This window comes from Ambystoma mexicanum, chromosome 1p, assembly GCF_040938575.1.
Source record: "Ambystoma mexicanum isolate Mex_15411 chromosome 1p, UKY_AmexF1_1, whole genome shotgun sequence".
Classification (NCBI taxonomy): Eukaryota; Metazoa; Chordata; class Amphibia; order Caudata; family Ambystomatidae; genus Ambystoma; species Ambystoma mexicanum.
In genome coordinates this window covers 1,191,268,393-1,191,282,688 of record NC_090921.1, presented here as the reverse complement: position 1 = coordinate 1,191,282,688, position 14,296 = coordinate 1,191,268,393, and the positions used below count along the sequence as shown (strand labels likewise).

General features: G+C 50.4%; 1 protein-coding gene across 1 annotated transcript in view; it reads left to right on the top strand.

Annotated features, from left to right (window-relative positions):
- The first annotated feature begins 8,244 nt into the window (after window positions 1-8,244).
- LOC138451399 (sodium/potassium-transporting ATPase subunit gamma-like) overlaps window positions 8,245-14,296 on the top strand; it is a 239,342-nt gene continuing 233,290 nt past the window's right edge. The window contains exon 1 of the mRNA XM_069604908.1: window positions 8,245-8,404. Within this exon, the coding sequence (XP_069461009.1) occupies window positions 8,374-8,404 (31 nt within the window). The 5' untranslated portion in view covers window positions 8,245-8,373. The remainder of the gene's footprint in view (window positions 8,405-14,296) is intronic.

Genomic DNA, 14,296 nt, shown 5'->3' with positions numbered 1-14,296 from the left:
TAGATGTGTATTCTAGCTGGCAGATTTGCTACTCGGAGCTGGTGTGGTTGGTTGTGTGATTGTCTTGAGATGTGCACATGCAGTCCAGTGTGGTTTGGAGCCCTGTTGCATTGCAGGTGCTTATGTTCCCCCAATCCTCACTCGAGGGATAGATCCTGGGATTACTATGGCATGTGTGGCCTATGCATCTATACTTTTAGTTAAGTAATGTGCTAGGGCTAAGATCTTTATATATGTATTCTAGCTGGCGGTCTGCTACTACCAGTTGGGTGTACTCAGAGTGAGTGAGGTTGGTTGCGTAACTTGATTGAGATCTGCATAAGCAGTCCAGTGTGGTTTTGATATACATAATACCAAAAGGGGTACCTGGTGTATGGTCTTCCAGGTGAGTACACACATCAATAACAAAAATGGACCAATAGAGAAATGATGACAGGATTCCGTGTGCATACAGTCAAAAAGATGTTTTACCAATGCATGATATTTATTTCATTTTTAGTCACAAGCTGTTCATAATGTAGATCACAGCACAAACTCACACAACTTTGTTTCCACCTCTCAAACTTAATTCATGACTCATAGATATCATATTCATACAAACAACCATACCTAACAAGGATGCCTATTGTCACCCTAACAGTGTGGTTTTGAGCAATGTTGCACTGGATGTGCTTATGCCCCACAATCCTCACTCCAAGGTTAGCTCCTGGGATTGCCATGGCATATGTGGTCTAGCAATCAAAATTTCAAGTGAATGTAAGAAAGATGAGTGCAGGGTTCGGCAAAGAGTGGAAGTGACCAGTCCAACCAGATTGCAACACCTGCATGACCACCAGTCATTGTTGGTTGATCCATGGACAAATGTACGCCTTAAGTGAGCATGGGATTTAAAGTGTCCTTATGTTTGAGTTAACGGTGGAGTGCCCTGCACTCTCACTCCCTTCCTGCATTCCGTCCTCTCAGAAATGCAGTTGCATCATGGGATAACAGGTGGTAGCCCAGGGCACATGGTTTCAGGCATAGAGATTCCAGCTATTTATATGAGAAGCTGCATCTGCATGGGTCATAAGATTGTAACTGAAAAGCTAGTGTAGGCAGCAGAGACTACTTCACAGTTCTGCACGTGTGTCTGTGTACATGTGTGTGTGTGCGCGCTTGTGTGTGTGTGGTTCTGATATGTGAATGCTACAGCACACACACGATCCTGTGTCTTCAGTCAATTGTCTACACAGAAGAGTGTCCAGTTTAATTTATTGTGGCCCTTTGATGTGTTAGGCAGTAGAACTCTCTGGTCGTTGTGGCAATGTGAGACATATTTCTGGAAGGACTGCTGGAGTCAATTGATGCAATTCATGCAGATTTGTGATTGTTAGCTGCTGTGCTACAGGAAGAAGGACCTTTTGCGGGGGTCAAGTCCTAAAAAAAAAGAAAAGAAGTGGGTCGATTCATTAACATACTGACTGAATGTGGGTATCACCAGAAATTAGCATATCAAGGTGCTCTCTGAAAAAAGTGGGGAGACTCCTGAAAAAAGTGAGGTTCTACCCGCATGTACCCTCGACTTGTGACCTGCTTCTTTGCTGCCTGTTTATGGTTTGCGTGTGGGCATGTCGGGGCGTACCGGGCGCGACTTGGGAATATGGTTACTTTGCACAGTTAATTCCATGAATACGCAAGGCACGCATTTTGTATTCTGCGCGTAGACTCGCGCAGTGTCTTTCTTGCTGCGCAGCACTTGTGGAATTTATACACACATTTCCATGAATCGGTCCCTTAGTCTTTGCCCTTCACACATTATTGTTAAACAAAAATATTGTGATTATTTTAACACAACCATGAAGTTCACGAGCCCAGAATCAGCTGACATCGAGCATGGTGGCTATAGGAGAGAGAGGTTTAGGGCAGCATTAGGGAAGGGAAGGAAGTAAGGTACGAGAAAGATGGGGAATGAAGTATAGAGCGAAAGGGAGAGTGGGGAAATTGAAGTGGGGGCCTTGGAAGGGAAAAGAAGCTTGAAGTAGAGAGAGAAAGGAAGAACGAAGAGAAGGTTTTAAACCAAAGAAAGAAGGAGAAAATGGGAGAATAAAAGGGGGAAGAATAAATGGACATATACTGAAGGCACTGAAATGCTAGTTAAAACAGTGTGGAAATGGAGGATAGAAGGAAAGAAGTGATGGAAGTGTAAGGTAACAGATGAGGTAAAGAAAGAGGAGTGGTGGAAAGCAGAAGAAGAGAAAGGGCGTGTAGAACAAAAGAATGGAAACATATCCTCTGCATTAAAGGACTAATGGCTACACATTGAAGGCAAGAAGAGAAAGGGCGTGTAGAACAAAAGAATGGAAACATATCCTCTGCATTAAAGGACTAATGGCTACACATTGAAGGCAAGAAGAGAAAGGGCGTGTAGAACAAAAGAATGGAAACATATCCTCTGCATTAAAGGACTAATGGCTACACATTGAAGGCAAGAAGAGAAAGGGCGTGTAGAACAAAAGAATGGAAAAATATCCTCTGCATTAAAGGACTAATGGCTACACATTGAAGGCATTATTAATGTTAAATAATTACATAATAAGAGAATTGCATGCCATGATGGACCATGCAAGACCAGTCTGTCTGCTTGAGAAGGTTAAGCTTAAGGACTGATTATCTGATCATCCGATCATTTTTTGGGAATTTTCTGAACACACATCGCATGACTAAAATGATTAGGGCCTGATTCACAGATGCATTTTTATAATGTAGCAATCCCATAGGAAAACGCTCTGTGAATCAGGCCCTTCATTTCTAGAACACATAGTGCGACACCAATGTTCATTTTTTATTTGTGCTGAAATGTAACTGCTTTCAAAACAAGTATTTGTATTGCTAATGCATATTGTGTTTTCATTATTTCTATTTTATCTCTTTTTTATTTATTTTTATTTTCATTTTCGCTTTTTCTTCTTTTATGCATTGCTAAATTAATAATGTGAAAAGTTAATAAATGTAATACACTACTAAAAATAAATAAATAAAAGTGGTATGGTATGGTTTTGTGTATTTATATAGTGCCTATATACAGGCAAGTGTTTTAAAGCACTCAAGGAGGGTGGGAACATGGGTAAAAACAAACAGTTGCTCAGAGCCCTTGAAATTCATAGAAGATAATAATAAGTGTGTGAAAATACTTTCAACAGTTTGGGAGACAGCAAATAGTCCTGACTGCGATTCTGCAGATTTAACAGTGCAATTAAGGGGTGCATACCGGGAGAGACATACAGACAATCTTCGGGAGCAGTGCGTACAGATCAAGCAAGTGCACAGATGGTCACAGGGAGGGGGGGTCAAGTGCACCCGGTCGGTTGAGACTGGGGTAAGTGCAGAGTGAGCCAACCTCTTGGTTTCATTTCTCACGTGCTTTGAGTGAGGGTGGGTGTAGTGCCCGGAGGCAAGTGCGAGAGAGGACCGGCAGGGTTCTGGGGACAGACTCTGAGGTACACCCGCTGGCCAGTCAGCATGCTTTAAGGAAGAGGAGGGAGGGAGGTAAAATCAGAACTGGGTTAGCAAGGTAGAGGGAGAGAGGAGGAGGCGAAGAGGAAAGTCTTGAAGAGTTTCCGGAAATTTAAGGAGATCCGGCTCAAGACGGAGGGTGGCAGGGAGGTTATTCCAGAGGGAGGCACCTGCTGAGGATAAGGGTCTGCCTCTAAATCTCTGCTTGGAGAACCAGCTCCCTTGCAAAAGGTTGGAGGTAGATGAGCGCAGGGCTCGTGAGGGACAATCTTTAGGTAGCCAGCATTGCAGGTAGGTAGGTCCCAGACCCCAGAAAGCCTTGTGGACAATGCAAAGGGTCTTGAATTTGATCCTTGCAGCCACTGGGAGCCAGTGCAGAGATTTCAGCGCTGGAGAGATGCAGCCCCTGGGCTTGAGGCCAAGGATAAGTCTTGTGGTTCTGTTCTGGATGAGTTGCAGAGGGCACAGGGCAGAAGAAGGGAGGTTGATGAAGAGGCTGTTGCAATAGTCCAGCCTGGAGAGAAACAGGGCTCTGGAGACAGTGAGCCTCTAGGGGGGAGTAAGGAAAGATAGAGTACCTCTGAGGAGGTGAAACTGATAGACTTTTTATAGATTTCTGCAATGTGGGAGGAGAAGTAGAGTGTGGAGTCAAAGATTAAACCAAGGTTTCTTGCTTCGCTGGAGGTTGTGGGTGTGGTGTCAATGGAGACCGGCCCGACGTTAAGTGCGAAAGCGGGGGCTTCCCAATGTGAACAATCTCAGTCTTAGTGGCATTGAGGCAGAGGTCACTTGCAGCACACCAAGACTGAATAGCAGACAGGCAGTCAGATATGAGCGAGGAGGAGGCAGCTGTGGGTAACTTAAAAGATAGTTGTGTGTCGTCCACGTAGCACTGGAAGTTAGAGATGAAAGTGTCAATCAGATATCCTAGGGCAGCCATATAGTCGTTGAAGAGCCAGGGGAATAGGTTAGATCCCTGGGGAAAACCACAGGTTGAGCAAGTGATAGTCGAGTGAAAGGCTCTGAGTTCCACCTGGTTGGGGCGGTCAGAGAGGAAGGAGGTTAACCATACGAGAGCCTGATCTGTGATTCCCAGGGTGTCACAGAGACATGCGATCAGGATGTCGATGTTAACCATGTCGAAGGAAGAAGAGAGGTAAAGGAGAATGAGGATAGAGGGCGTGTTTGTGTCAAGATTTGAGAGCAGGTCTTCACTGGAGTTCAGAAGAGCAGTTTCCGTGCCCCTGGATGCTCTAAAACCAGATTGATGGTCGTGGAAGGAACCAATAGATTCAGTATGGATGGTCAGCTGAGAGATAGTTTCTCCGCGAGTTTGCCCAGGAAGGGAGTGATGGAGATAGGATGGTAGTGTGCCGGAATGGAGGGGACGGCAGTTTTTTTTTTTTTTAGCATAGCGTGCACAAGGGGGTACTTCAGGGCATTTGGGAAAGCTCCAGTGGAAAAAGAGGTTGCAAAGATCAGCCATGGCTGGGGAGAGGGAGTCGATATTGTCTTTAATGGTTTTGGAGTGGCAGGGGTTCATCGGTTTGGATGAAGCCTTCATAGATCGGACTTGTCTGGTGGTGACCTCATCCGGTGTGACGGGTGAAAGAGAAGAGAGGGTAAGAGGAGGGGGGAGGCTCCAGTGTTGGTGTATACTGTGGTGTGGAAGATAGGGTGGAAAGGATGTCTTGGGTTTTTCTGGTGACGTGTGACGCCAAGGCTGAGAAAAGTTCCTGGGTGGGTGTGACAGAGGAAGAGGCTGCTGCAGGATTGGCCAGTTCCTTGCAGCCTTTGAAAGGTTTGGCCGTGTTGTTTGATGCTGCTGAGATTCAGGCTTGAATAAAGGCTCTCTTCTTGGTGCGGATGCAGAGTCGATAATGCCTTTGAAGGAGCCGGCAGGCCAGTTTGTCAGATGGTTCACCCGACACATTCCATTTCCGCTCAGCTGTCCTACACTTGCGTTTAAGGGCAGCCAAGTCGCAGTTGTACCAAGAGGTGCACTTTTTAAGGCTTCAGTCTGACCCTCATGACAGGGGCAAGAATGTCAAGAGTGTAGGAGATGGAGAGATTGAGGTTAGTGAGCGCTGTGTGAGGGTGGGAATCAGCCGAAGGAGTGGCAGGAGGAGAGTAAGTGGAGGCAAACACAGTCACTTTTTATTTGTTCATGGATCTGGGGACTTTGAAACCAAGTGGCTGTGCCGGATATATCGCTTCAAGAGGAGAGGCGAGCTTCAGGTGTGTTGAGAGAAGAGAATGGTCAGTCCAGGAAAGGGAGGTAGTGAGAGGGATAGAGAGAGGGATGTCAGTAGAGATGAGGGCATCGAAGGTGTGGCCTGTGCTGTGTGTGAGGCCAGAGGGAAGGACAGAAAGGGCAAGAGAGTCACAGAGGTTGCAGACAGGACCTGAGGAGTTAGGAGAAGGGAACGGAAAAGAGAAGGGAAGTGGGTAAATGTAAGAGAGGAGGTTAAGGGCAGAGGAAAGGATGAAGAGATGGAGAGTACAATCAAAGTAGAGGAACAGAAGGTAAGAGAAGTGAAACGAAAGGAGGGAGAGTCAGCCAGGCAATGGAAACGAGAATTAAAAGGCGAGAGGGGACACGTAAGGGAACGGAGAAGATAAAGGAGAAAAGTGCGATGGAGGGAGGGATGAAAAAGAAGGGAATGGAAGAAAAAGAAGTCAAGGCTTGTGCAAGGGAATACAAGTAAGGGATAAAGAAAGGACGAAGAAAAGCAGAGCGGGAACGAAGGGAAGAGAGAAGGGACATGAAGGAGTGGGGTAAAGGTAGACAGAGGAAGGGCAAGAGTAAGGAGTGAAAAGTGGAATGAAAGAATGAGATGGAATCAAAGAGAGGAGGAACAATTGGAAATTGTGTACATTGAATAAACAGAATTGAAGGGGAGTAAATGGAGATGGAAAAGATAAGGAAAGAAGAGACATAAAAGTGAGGGAATGGGATAGATAAATAACAAATGGACTGGTGCGTGAGGGATGCGATTAAACGAGGGAGAAAGGAGGACCCGATAGTACAGGAGTGGAACAGAAAATAAGAAAATGAGCGAAGTGGAGAGTGTGGGGCTGGAGGAGAGAAGGGCGACGGGGGGGATGTGTGGAATAAAGCAGCGAAGGGGCAAAAGGGGCAAAGGAGAATAGGAAACTGACCAATAAAGGATGGGGGATGTGAGACAGAATTAAATATGAGGAACGAGCGCATGGCATCCCGGAATGAAAGAATGAGCAGCGTGGAACAGAAGAGAGAAATGTAGACTCGAATGGGGTGACGGGGTGCAGGCAAAGAAAGGAGGGGTGAGCGGATGGAAGAGAAGTGTGGGAGAATGCGGAATAGAAGGAGGAAAGCGTGCAGGAATCACAGAAAAAGCGACAGCGAGAATGGGAGAGAGGGCTGCAAGAGGTGGGGAGATGCATAGGTCGGGTGGGAGAAGCAAGAATGGGAACCAGGGGTAGTGGATGAGAGGCGGCGAGGAGAGGGCAGGGAATAGGGACAGAACAGATGCGGGAAGAGGGGACGCGGGGCAGTGGGGGCAGGAGAACGATGTAGAAAGGGGGAGGGGAGAGGTATAGAAACACTGTGAGTGAGGAAAAGGAAGGAGAGACTGGGAAAGGCACTTGAGACGATGAATCGAGGCATCAAGGGGGGAGGGGGGCAGGACATGAAAGAGGGGAGCTTAAGGGGACGAGAAAGACATGCGACACATGGCACGGGGGAAAAGATGAAAGGAGGGGAGAGGGGAATGGGAAGAAAAGGGAAGAAAGGGAGGATGGGCAATGGAGGGGTAGGGGAACAGTGGCGAGGGGACATGCCGGGCAGGGCAAAACAGAAAGATGGTCCGGGGTGGGGAGCTGAGGCGAGGGTGGGAATGGAGCAGAGAAGGATAAAGGAAGGGGGTACAAAGACAGGGGGGAGAAGGAAATAATAACAGACCCCAAAAGGGGAAAGGGGCAGCGGGAATGGCACAGGCAGATGGGAAGAGGTGCGGGAGTCGAGAGAAGAAGGGACGAAGAGAAGAGGGGTTGGCATGCCTGGGATTGGTTGGGACGGAGCGCGTTGAAGGGGGAGATTTCAAGACAGACAGGGACGAAGAGAAGAGGATGGGTTGGGATGCCTGGGATTGGTTGGGACGGAACGCATTGAAGGGGGAGATTTCAAGACAGACAGGGACGAAGAGAAGAGGATGGGTGGGATGCCTGGGATTGGTTGGGACGGAACGCATTGAAAGGGGAGATTTCAAGACAGACAGAGACGAAGATAAGAGGATGGGTTGGGATGGCTGGGATTGGTTGGGACGGAACGCATTGAAGGGGGAGATTTTAAGACAGACAGAGACGAAGAGAAGAGGATGGGTTGGGATGCCTGGGATTGGTTGGGACGGAACGCATTGAAGGGGGAGATTTCAAGACAGACAGGAGAAGATGGACGGAGTGAGAGACAGGGAGTGAGGAAAGGGGGGCTAAGGAGAGTGGCGGGTGGGGGAATGGCGAAGGGAAGAGAAGGAAGGGGGAGCCTGGGGAGGGAGGTTGACGCGGGAGATGAAAGGTAAGATGGATTGGAAGAGATGGCTGGTGGGCTCTGCCCCCTCCCCCTCCTGCAGCAGAGCGGCCCAGCCCCCTGCTCCATCAGTCCCCCAATGCTCCAGGCTTGGGCGAGCCGCTGATTGGCTGCAGCGAAGACCACATGGCGCTCCTTATAAAGAAATGCTAATTCCTGGTGGTGGGTTTCCCTTTCCTCCCTCCCTCCCTCCCGAGCCAGCTCTGCTGCGGTATTTTCTTCCGCAATACACCTAGAGCCGGAGAGAGGAAGACTGCGGAAGAAAGAGGCGGAAGGACCCCAAGAGTTTCCACCGAGGACCACCCCAGCCCACCATGGCCACCCCCACCGAGCGGACGGAGAAAGGTCAGAGACCCTCAGTGGGCACTTTTAAGTGTCACGCGCTTTCCCATCTGTGCGGGTGCAGGTCCCTGTGCTGGTGTTGGTTTCGGACCTCAGTACTGAGATACGGTACAAGTACTGGATTCAGTGCCAGTACTGGACTCGGGTGCATGCACTGGGTCTTAGCGACAGTTTTCAGTCCGATGCCAACCCCAGGTACTGACAATGTGTTGAGTACTGTAGCGCCCCCCACTATCCCCCGCCCTGTGTCCACATATTTACACGAGGACCAGTACCGGCATTATGGCCGATACCACTGCTTGCTCCTCATATCATTACTGAATATGCGTTCACGTTCTGTTCCGTGCCCCAAAATGGGTTCCGTGTAACGGCAGTGGGCCAGTGCCAGTGATTCTCGTGGCTAATTGTGGGTTTGGTACCATTATTACTCTGGGGACCATTAGAGTGACTTCAAGTCAGTGTGGAGTCCGGATACCAGTACTGCGCCTGGGAGACAGTGTTGCATGCCAGTACGAATGTGGCTCCGTGGTACTGTTATCAGCAATCGGCATGGCGGTGGCTCTGGGAACCCCCGACGCATCAAGGGACCCAGGTTCAGCGCCTGGTAGGCTCCATGACTGGCTCAGGAAATACCGTCAGTGTTCCCCAGAGCCAATAGGTGTAGACTCCACGCACAAGTGTCGGTGTCATCCCTTGAACCCGCACCGGCGGGGATTGCGCTTGCCTCTGTTTCCATGGATGCACCTTCCACCGGCCTCAGCGGGCCATCTCCAGGACCCCTCAGCTCCCGAGACCACTTCCCCGCACTCTAGCGCATGCCGTGGATGGTGTGAGGGGAGCGGACGGGTTTCAGCACCAAGGAGAGCGGCCGCTTGGGCGGCTGCAGGCGCGCCAGTCCCAGGCCAGTCCACACGCGCGGGCCCAGGGGTGGGGTGCGTGCAGTACAGGCTCCTGGGAGGAGAGGGCAGCAGCAAGGCTGGCTAGGGCGAGGCGTGGGGTGACGGGAATACACCAGCACGGCCAGGCTTCGTTCCCACTCCCTGTTGCTTTCTGAAGTGATTATATTTGAAATATGGGAACGGTGACTCGGCGCGGCGGGTGCTCACGCAGACGTCTCCCAGTGCGCCTGCAAACCATGGCTGGGCATCGAGGACACGGAATGACACATAGGATCGCATATTCCGTCACGTAGAAGTCCTGCGCCGTTACTATGCGATGTGTGAATTCCAACTCTTAAAAGCAAGCAGGTCACTCAGTGCGAATGTTTTCGCTGGGATTGGTCTGTTGCTGGTAGGTGGAATCAGTTGTGGTACCCTCGCCGACGCCCCCTTACAGGTGAGTACCTCTCGGGTCCTGGTGACGGGCTGTGTTTTGCCACAATTTGCATTTTTCAGTCAGTCCCAGCTCCAGAGACTGGCCTGTGGTTTCAGGAGGAACTGGCCCTGCGAACAGTGCCGTGTTGAAAACCATAACGATACCCCCATGTGAGAGGCGGGACAGGCCGGTTCTTTCGTCGTCTCCCGTGCGGTGCCACCGTCGGTGAGGTCATCAGGCACAGGGCGACTAAGCGCCGCCATGTTGGGTTGGTAACTGCTCCCTTTGGCCTCTTATTTCATGGCACCATGGCTGGGTGGGCTTTGGGGAGAGGGGAAATACTAGCCAAAGGGAGGATAGGTCGAGCTATAGTCCCGGGACACTCTCACCCAGAGACGTGCCTTGAAGGGACACCAGTTGGCCCCAGACAGGGGACCACTGCATTCCAGGGGGAGGGTCACATAGTGCAGTGGCCCTACAGCACCGGGGGATGCACATTCGGGGGCCACACACGATCTACTTCTAAGCAAATAAGGATCGACTGTGGCAAGTGGGGTCTACGCTCAGGTTCTAAGAGAGTCTCCAGCCATGGAGTAAAGGGGGTGGTCAGTGGGGTGGCCCCATTGGCTTTACTGGCAAAGACACAGTGCATGGACGGCCAACACAACGGCGATCTACAACCAGCCCACAGCGGATCCACGGTGGGGCGCAGGGGTTCCACTGCCGAGCTACAGCCTGGCGTTAAGGGGTTCTAATCCGTGGGCACATGGCCTCTGGAGGAAATAACTAAGGTACCAGGCACTTGCAGTCAAATGGCACGAGGCGCAAGAGTGTTAGGGGGGCACCAGACAGAGAGTCGAGAGAACAATCAGGATTAGAGATTATTTTTCGAGTCCCAACCCCCTTCACCCCTCCTCGTCACCCCCCCCATCTGCGCTTCACCCTTCATTCCATCACCCACTCCTCAGCCTCTTCCTTCTCCCCACCGTGCCATGTCTCGCTGTCTCTCGCGCCTCCGTCTCGCCCTCCTCCTGTGACTGTCTTCAGACTCACCTGCCTCCCTCCCTCCTTCGCCCACCTGCGGCCTGCCACTCTCTCGCCTGCCACTCTCTCCCCTCCCACACTCTCTTCTGCCCACACGCTCAAGTCTCGCACAGACTCCCACCGTGGAGGGGAGCCCGGGCGGGGTGCCTTGAGTGACAGATCCTGTCCCGAGCATGCTGCTGCGGGCAGCGGGCTGGGCGTCACTGCAGTGCAGGGCGGCGGGAATGGCATGAGGGCGAGGCACTGTGCCGCTGCAGTGGGCGCTCCCCGAGTGCTGAACAGGGCAGCGTAGTTCAGGGGTTTGAGAAACGGCTACAGAGATGCTCGTGTACTGCTTCGGATGACAGTTAAATTAATAATAAGCGACTGGCTCGTAATTAAACCTGTCAACTCACTTTTCCGCATGTGTTGGACAAATAGGACCTCATTACGAGTTCCCCTGAATGGGGAAATACCGGGCCATTCCGACCTTGGAGGGCCCCGTGTTTCCCCATTCATGGAACCCAGACCCGGTCCATCCCCATTCCCATTCGAGCCCCCATAGGACTCAATGGGAATGGGGAGCATGCTAACAACGGCCCGTTAATGACAGGCCCGTTTTTAGCATGCTGGGCCCCTCGCGGGACCCGCAAAGGACATCTGGTCTGACCAGACGTCCTGAGCGGGTCGTGCGAGGGGACCTCGTAATGCGGTGGTATGGGTTGAGCGGTGGTATGGGTTGAACGGCGCTGGCCGTTCTACCGGCGCTGTTAAACCCATACCGCCAGCCTCCTAATGAGGCAGATATTTTTTTCTTCATAAAACGGATGTGAGCAGTGCTGGAAAGGGACAAAATTAACGGGGGTAACTCACTCACTCCCCCACCCTTTTCACGCAGGCGTGGTAGTAGATGGGGGGGTTGAGGGGTGGAGCTAGGTGTTGATTAATGTGGGTGGCTGAATATAGGATGCTGGCTGCTTTGCATAAAACAAAGTGCATTTTGGGAACATAAGAATTGCCACCAATTTATCAAACATGTCTGTAATAGTAATTCAAATGTGCAATTATTCTGAGCACGCAACGCACACTTGGTATGGCGTTAATTTCATCTGTCAGAATAGTCACCATGACAGTAAAATGTGTGAATGGCATGAGACATTTATACAGTTTAATTGTTAGAGTTTGGGCTGTCCTGGTGAGCAAAGGACGACTTTCAGAGGTAGTTTGTAAATGTTACATATCGTGTTGGCATTGAGATCTGAGATTTGTGGCAGTTTTGTAACACACAGTGTTAAGCGGATTTGGGGAACTTGGTGCATAGGGCTTCCTCAACATTTTGGGCCTCTACAAGGAGTGGCGCATAGGCAAGACGTTTTTTGCCGGAGCGCACCTCTGTCTTGTTACGGCACAATTCCTGACTTGTGTGTGTATTCCTCAGGGTCAGTCCTACAGGTGAAGTAAGATTTCCCACATACAATTAAACTCATCACTCAGCAAGGGCACCCCGGCACGATATATTGAGATAGATAGCCTGACACTTCCGACATGTGTCTTGTGTAGCTGAGTCCTGGGGGCCATTTTAGTTTGTGGCGCGTCACCTATTCAGACGGTGCATATGGGGTTCGGACGCCTTCCGTGGTCTCAAAGATGAACAGCAAGGGTCTCCGGAGTTGAGGATCAGGATTCCCGAGGATGGCCCGTCTTCAACCAAACTTTCTCTGGGAGCATGGGGTTCAGAATCGCAGTTTTAAGAAAGCTATTTCAGCTTGACTTGACACATACTGGGAAAAGTTTTCCCTGAGGATTGAGGGAGAGGCGCTGTTTGTAAAGCCTCTCCCCTCACTGCAGCTGCACCAGTACATAATCTGTATCCGGCCTGCGGTTGTATTTATGTGTTTGCATTCTTTGGTTGGTCAGACATGCATCACCCAAAGCAAACATCCATAGACCAGAGTTGCAGTAGTTATATTCGTGCAGGTGGGCCAGGTAGTGGGGGGCAGGGGATGTGTGCATGCATAAGAAAGGAAACATTTGGTGACTATGAGAAAGATATATAGTGTACATTATTTACATGAATACAAGGCCCATATGAACAGTTGATTGGCATCAGGGTAGGGTTGATTGGCATAGGGTAGGGTGGTCAGGATGTTTGGAATGGGAGACGAATTTGAGTAAAGGACCATGCTTAAGCGGTTCTACATCTAATAGATTCTACGTTTAATTGTTGCCTGTTTGAGTTCACTCCGAAAAAAGGCTGTTTTGTTACACTGCAGCGGCCTCTAATGGGTCACAACCAGGCACTGATGCCATTCATCAGGGGGTTTCACCCACAAAGCATTCTATACCAAGCATGCCCAAATCCACAGGCGAGCCCCCTTCATCATCTGGTTTCCTCAGCCCCACCGGCTCGAATCCATGAGGTACGGTTTAATGGCAGTCCGGCCCCTCATTAGTCACCTCTTGTCCCTCCAGGCCCCTCTACCACCCCACACAAACCAATTATCTGCTCACCCATCCTGCTCTGCCACCCTCCTCTCCTATCTTGTGGGCCTGCTCACCCTTCCAGCTCCCTCCTGTTCAATTGGTGGGCTTCTGTGGCTGGTGTTTCCTGTGGGGCCGCTTTTGTGGGTGGCACAGGAAACATGGTCATGCTTGGTGTTGAACCGTTTCACTGACTGAATTGCTTTGATGCCAAGAGGACAGAGCTTTCCAGGGATCAGGCGCCAGTAGAGAGAAGGAGCGTGGGTGGGGGGCGCCTTTAAGGGGGACAGTTGCCAAAGATACTGTTAAGAGTTGAAGAACAAAGTACCCGAGTCAGAGAGTAGACGATATGGACTTACAATCTGCCAGGTACTGAGGGAGGAGGCTGGGGGGTTAGGAGGCTAGGCCATGGCGAGATCTGAAGACAAGAAGTAGAGACTTGAAGCAGAAGAAATTTTGCATTGGGGGCTATGCAGTGTGATGGTGATAGGACGAGGTTAGAGAGGATGTAGGAACGTTGTTGAGGATGTGTGTAACGAAGTTGAATACCTCACGAGCAGGCCAGAGTAGTAATTAAGATTGCTGAGGGCCAGGAGGGAGATTGGTGTTTTGTCAGTGTGGGAAGTATGGTGCTGGTGGATCTCGCTGATCCTGGTCACAGTGACCAAGGCACTAATGAAGTGCTTGAGTTTAAGTTCACTCTCAAAGAAGAAGGGATGAATTGAGGAGGCTCGGAGGAAAGGAGATTGGGGATGGGGCAGTGGGGTTGGAAATAAAGTCTGAGCGGATGATGAAATCCATTTTGGAGGAGAGCAACAACACACAGCGTGGTGCCATCCCGTGATGATGGATGGTGACGAGGCAGCTGGTGATGAACTCTAAGTAGTCATACGAGATGGAAACGAGACAAAGATCTGAGCGTCGTCTGCAAAGAGCTGGTAGATGAAGCCAAAGGAGGAATTGAGTCTACCCGTGGATGACGCATGCAGGGTAAAGAGGGGCAGGACCAGGCCTTCTCGATGTGGGAATCCCACCAGAAGGGTGCCAGCGGAAGGAGGTGTTGGAGTCCCAGAAGAT